At 30.5% G+C, this 5,568-nt stretch overlaps 1 protein-coding gene across 1 annotated transcript; it reads right to left on the reverse strand.

Moving 5' to 3' along the window:
• Nucleotides 1-3,337: 3,337 nt before the first annotated feature.
• LOC112786535 (uncharacterized) lies at nucleotides 3,338-4,264 on the reverse strand. The gene has a single exon (XM_025829905.1). The coding sequence runs from the start codon at nucleotides 4,262-4,264 to the stop codon at nucleotides 3,338-3,340; it is 927 nt and encodes a 308-aa protein (XP_025685690.1).
• Between the last annotated feature and the right edge of the window lie 1,304 nt (nucleotides 4,265-5,568).

A 5,568-nucleotide genomic window follows, 5' to 3' on the forward strand; every position in this document is an offset into this window, starting at 1 on the left:
TTTAAAATAATAAAATCCAATTTTTTACTGTATTTGTTATAATATTTTTATTCTTTTAATTTACAATTTATTAGTACTTTATTATTTAATTAATGATTAAACAAATTATTTTTATAAAAAATTATGTTTTGTATTATCTTATAGAAGAGACCAATATAGTAGTTTAAAAAATAAAGTAAAAATGAAATTTTAAATAAAAAATATTTAATATTAAAATTTTTAAATATAAAAATAATTTGTATAAATATTTAAAAGATAAATATAAAATATATGAATAAAATAAATAAAACAGATAAAATGGAAGTACTCATGAGAAATAAATAATTATTTTTGTCTCCTTTATTTATTTTAAACATGTATTTTATATTTATATCCTGAATATCTATATAATTTGTTTTTGTATTTAAAAATTTTAATGTTAACTATTTTTTATTTAAAATATCATTTTAACATTATTTTTTAAATTGGTATATTGGTCTCTTCTTTAAGATTATACAAAAAATATTTCTCATGAAAATAATTTGTTTAATCATTAATTAAATAATAAAATATTAATAAATTAAAAATTAAAAGAATAAAAATACTATAAAAATTACTTGTAAGAAAGTTGAATTTTATCATTTTAAATTTATGTTATTAATTTTAACAATTTATATTTTTCTTAAATAATTTATGTATGATAAAAGATATGTTTACTTGTTTAGAGTACAAATTTTATTATTATATTTGTATATTCCTAATTTTAATTATACTTTTAAGTATTCTTAATAGATTTATTTTATTATATTATATTATATTTTACATATGAATATATATTCCATATATTATTTTTAATGAAAAAAATTTAATAACCAAACTAACCATTAATTATATTGGCAAGGAATGATCCATGGTAAAAAAAAAAAAAAAGATTGAGTGAGAGGACATGAGATAGCAATGAAGTTGGTGCTGACTATACTGGGAAGAACGAAGAAGTTACAAGCCATGGAAATTCAACGAACTCGTTAAAGAATGATGCACTGTAGAAAGAGATTGCGTGAGAACGTGCTTCAATTAATGGGGTAGAATTTTAATATTTTAAGAAATTATACAATTACCCATCTCAAATAATAAATTACAAAATAACCCAACTATAGTTAAGTAATGACCAATTAAAATGTGACACATCATGAAGGGTAACTTACATGTTATTTTAGAGGGGGTTGGGTAGAATTCACCTAATAAAAATGCCAATAACAAAAAGATAAATATTTTTTAAAAAAATGTCTTTAAGGTTTCACATTTTTATTTAATTTTTAGAAATTTTTTGTTTATAAGTTTGTGAAAAAAAATTATATAAAAAAATATTTTTTTTAATAAAATTCAAAAAACAAAAAAACATTAAAAAAATCGCAAACCAAACATGCACACTCTAATTGTTTTGTTTTTATGATTGGAACATATTAATTTTCTTTGCTTTATGTATTATTTGTTCTCAACATGGATCTTATTTAGGCTTTCTATATATTCAAGAAAAATATTAGAACTTACAAATTAAAGTGCAAAGATATTATATTATTGTGAGAGAGAGTATTATGCACGATAAATATTAGGGGTTAATTTTTTTATTAATATTAGTCAATATTTGGTTATTGTCTTATTTTTATATTATTAAAATTTAAAATTTAAAATTTAATACTTAGACTTGATTTAATAATTTTTTTTTAAAAAGTGCTTGTGATTTTGAAAAGTATAAATTCTTTATTTTATATTTGGTAAATTAAAAGAACCATCAACCATGTGCTTGTGTTAGTCTAATTTTGTCATTATAATTAATTAAATGTTTTCTTTGTATATTAATAGACACTTATGATTATATATTCTCACAACATTTAAATATCATATTTAGTCTTGATTTATTTTCATAAATTCTAAACTGATATATTTAAAATGTAAGGAGAAAAAAATCCTACATAGAATAAAATGAAGTTAATCAAGCGTGTATATATATTGGCTTTTTAAAATCCTGTGGGATGCATTTCTCTGAAATAAAATGAAAAATAATTACGAAACGAGAAAAACTAACATCACCAATAATTAAGAGAGAAAGTATTGTTATCATTTAGGAAAGTTTTGACAAAAATTAATTGGATAATACTATGGTAGTATGGTGTACAATGAAAAATGAGAATTATTCTTTGTAAGATTAAAAAAAAAAAAAGTAATACAGATATTTTCACAAATTTAATGAAGAAATTCACTCAATTCTACTATTCTAAAAAAATCCCAAATAAACAAATTCTTAGTAATAAAGAAGATTTAAACTATGCCTATCCCACTTCATCATATATATTGCATAACTTGAAAATAAATTTATTTTCAATTTCTATGTCAACACAGTTGAAACAGTAGTTACTAATTTTAGGTAGTAATACGTGTACACTTTTTAAATATTAAAGTCAAGTCATATAATACAGCCAAGTCAGTTTAAGAAATCATATAATACAGTAATCAACCGTTTCCGTTTGAATACTAAACTCTGATTTTCTTTTCCCTCTTAGAGTTATATATAGAGACCCTACTAATGCATTCACTTTCAAGCATATATGATAGTAGTAGTAACGTGTAACGCTAGAAGACAGAGTTCAAAATCAAATAAAACCAGAGAAGCAAGTTCAGATTCTTTTGGAGCCTTGCCTAACAACACATTGCCCCACATAATTAAATAGAAGATTAATCTAATTTAACACAACATCATTTGCCTCTACTCATCTCCTTCTCTATACTCTATACTAGAGTCATTAACACATAAAGTAAGTTCATTATTCATGCATATATATATATAGACATAGATAACGACAAATATAAATATCTACCTACTATACATTTTTCATGAGATGCAATGTCTTGGATAGACAATAGTTAATACACACACTAAACTTAATTGCTTTTTAGTAGAGTAATAGAGAGAGCACTTTGCATGTTGTGCTCTCATACGTTTTACTTTTTTCTCCTCCTCTCCCAATTCCCAAGATACCTCAAATCCCAATTTACCCCTCATAATCTTCCTTCCTTCCACTCTTAATTCCTCCACTCATCACTCTTCTAATTAAAGACTAACACACTTCCTTTTTTTTTTATTTTTTTATCTTTTACTTCTTATTTGTCTTCACTCAGGATCTGAAGAAAACTCTTAAACTAGAATAATGCACAAACCATAATGGGGGAGAGGTGCTTATGCTTATCCTCAATCCACACACACACAACTAGAAGAGCTATATCTAATTCTACCATAAGTATAGAGAAAAAGGATACATTATTTCATGTTGCATTCTTTTTTATTTATTTATTTATTTATTCAGAGACCCAAGCTGAGTGCAGCTTTCACGTCCAGCCTCCATGCAAAGCCGCCACTTTCCAATCTCCAAACATCACACGGAACCATCTTCGTGCACTTCTCGTTCCGCCACGTGTACTGCAGTCTCACCCCGCAGGTGAACGCCGGGTAAGAATAGCAAAAGCACCACGCAGCGTTATCCTTCACCTTCACCCACACCAACGGCAAACCGTTTCCCTCACTCGCCACCATCTTCTTGAACGCCTCGTTCACCCACCCAACCCTGAAGTAACCGTCCGAAACGAACGCTGGACACGTGTCATCCTCTAAGCTCTTCACCATCTCAGCGTCCGTACAACAACCTATTCCTATTCCTCTTGCTCCCTCGCCTTCCCCCATGCACGTGCCTGTCACGCTCTCAACCGTCACCCAGGACTCGACCGCCGCCAGCGACGGCGGAGGAAGTGGATCTAGAACCTTAACCGAGTCAAGATTCGCCGCCACGCGCGGTGGCTCCAGGTTATTATCGAGGATCTGGATATTCTCCACGGTTAGGTCGAGATCAACGTTCTTACACCACGAATCTCCGGCGAGGGAGTGTTGTTTTGGATCCTCCTTCTCCGGCATCAGCTGGAGGGTAACAACCGCGACGTTTTCGCTTGTTTCACCTAATTTCTCGTGAGATTTATCGTTGTTCTTTCTCTCGCTAACACTGTTTCTGCGAACCCTAACGTACTTCCTCTTCGCTCTTTTTCCGGTGAGTGGAGCCTTGCCGTTGCTCCCTTGAGCTTCACCGGAGGAAGGGAGGGAGCCTCCGGCGACAGGTTTGGGTGCGATCGGCCGAAATCGGAGCATTATTCTGTTAAGTATTCTGTTATCGTGAGGAGCAGCGTTGGCGCTGCTGGCTCCCCAAGCTGGCACGCTCCACGCGTCAGCACCACCGTCCATGACGCCGTGGATCTTTATGTGTTTCTCTCTCTAAGTTTGTTCTTTTTTCTTTGTTTCTCTCTCTATGGCGTGGTTCGGTTGGGGTTACCTCTTCAGTTTCTCTGATGGAGCGGAAGCGATAATGATAACGGCAGCACGGTGGCTGGGTGTGTACTTGCCACGTGTCTAGGGCAACACAGGTGGAGCAGTACAAAAATTTTAAAATAATCATAACACTATTTGTTGTGCTGTCTTTATTTTTTCATATTTAAAAAAAAAAAAAAAACTTAATTTGAACGTACTGGTAATCAGATAGATTTATGTATTTAAATTACTTATTTTGTTAAGATAACTTTAGTGTAGATGTGTGTGAAAATTCAATTGATTTGTACTTTATTTAGTCATTGGTTCATCTAGTATTTCTTTTATATTTATCTTTGAGATATATATATTTTTGTAGCTACATTCACATTAAACAAAATGTCATAGCTTAAACACTATAATTAAATAAAAACTTCTAAACTGTTGATGAATTAATCTTTTCAATTTTGAAGCAAGCATTTTTCATACTTAGTTAGTAGGTAAATGATATAGAAATGGAAGAATTTAGTTGAATAATAATGAGGATGTGATGATAAAATAGGAAAAGTCTAGGGGTCAACAACTTTGTTAAATTTTGGTCAGTATGTAATCAGCAAAAAAAAGTGAGTCACGAGATAAAATCTCACACTAATTTCACACCATTAAAATTATCATTAATGACTATTTAATGATTACAAATCACAAAAATTACAAACTTCCTAGTATTCCTCGATAAAATATAGTTAGGAGAAGTAGTTGAACAGTGGAAGAAGGGGATTGGGGGAAAAATGAGAGAGAGAAGGGGGTGGGACCAAGGGAGAAAGTGGCGTATCTGGGAGGCGGAGATAGAGGCATTGTGATTGGTCCCACGGGGAGAAGGGAGTGACCAATGAGGAAAGAGAGGGTGTCCAGCACTCCTGGAAAGAGATGGGGGTACGTGGCTTCTTTACAGGGAACACCACGCCACAATATTCTCACCTTCGATGTGGACATTACTTTTGCCCACCAGGTTCTTTCCAGAACCTCCCCACGTGCATACCTTTTATTTGTTAACAACAACCCACTCTATATTCTTAGTTATACTTGGGTTATCTTAACAACAACATCAACAAAAAAAAAAAAAAAAATTACACCACATAACAACAATAATATTTGTTTAGAAAAAAATTAACTTGGAATATAATAAATATTTTAATAAAATTTAGATCTATGATAAATTTTCTTTTAGTTTTTTTTTAATTAAA

The sequence above is a fragment of the Arachis hypogaea genome, chromosome 20 (assembly GCF_003086295.3).
Source record: "Arachis hypogaea cultivar Tifrunner chromosome 20, arahy.Tifrunner.gnm2.J5K5, whole genome shotgun sequence".
Classification (NCBI taxonomy): Eukaryota; Viridiplantae; Streptophyta; class Magnoliopsida; order Fabales; family Fabaceae; genus Arachis; species Arachis hypogaea.

Bases quoted from the DNA above. Each gene is read 5' to 3' on its own strand.
- LOC112786535 (XM_025829905.1), bottom strand. From the start codon at position 4,264: ATGGACGGTGGTGCTGACGCGTGGAGCGTGCCAGCTTGGGGAGCCAGC.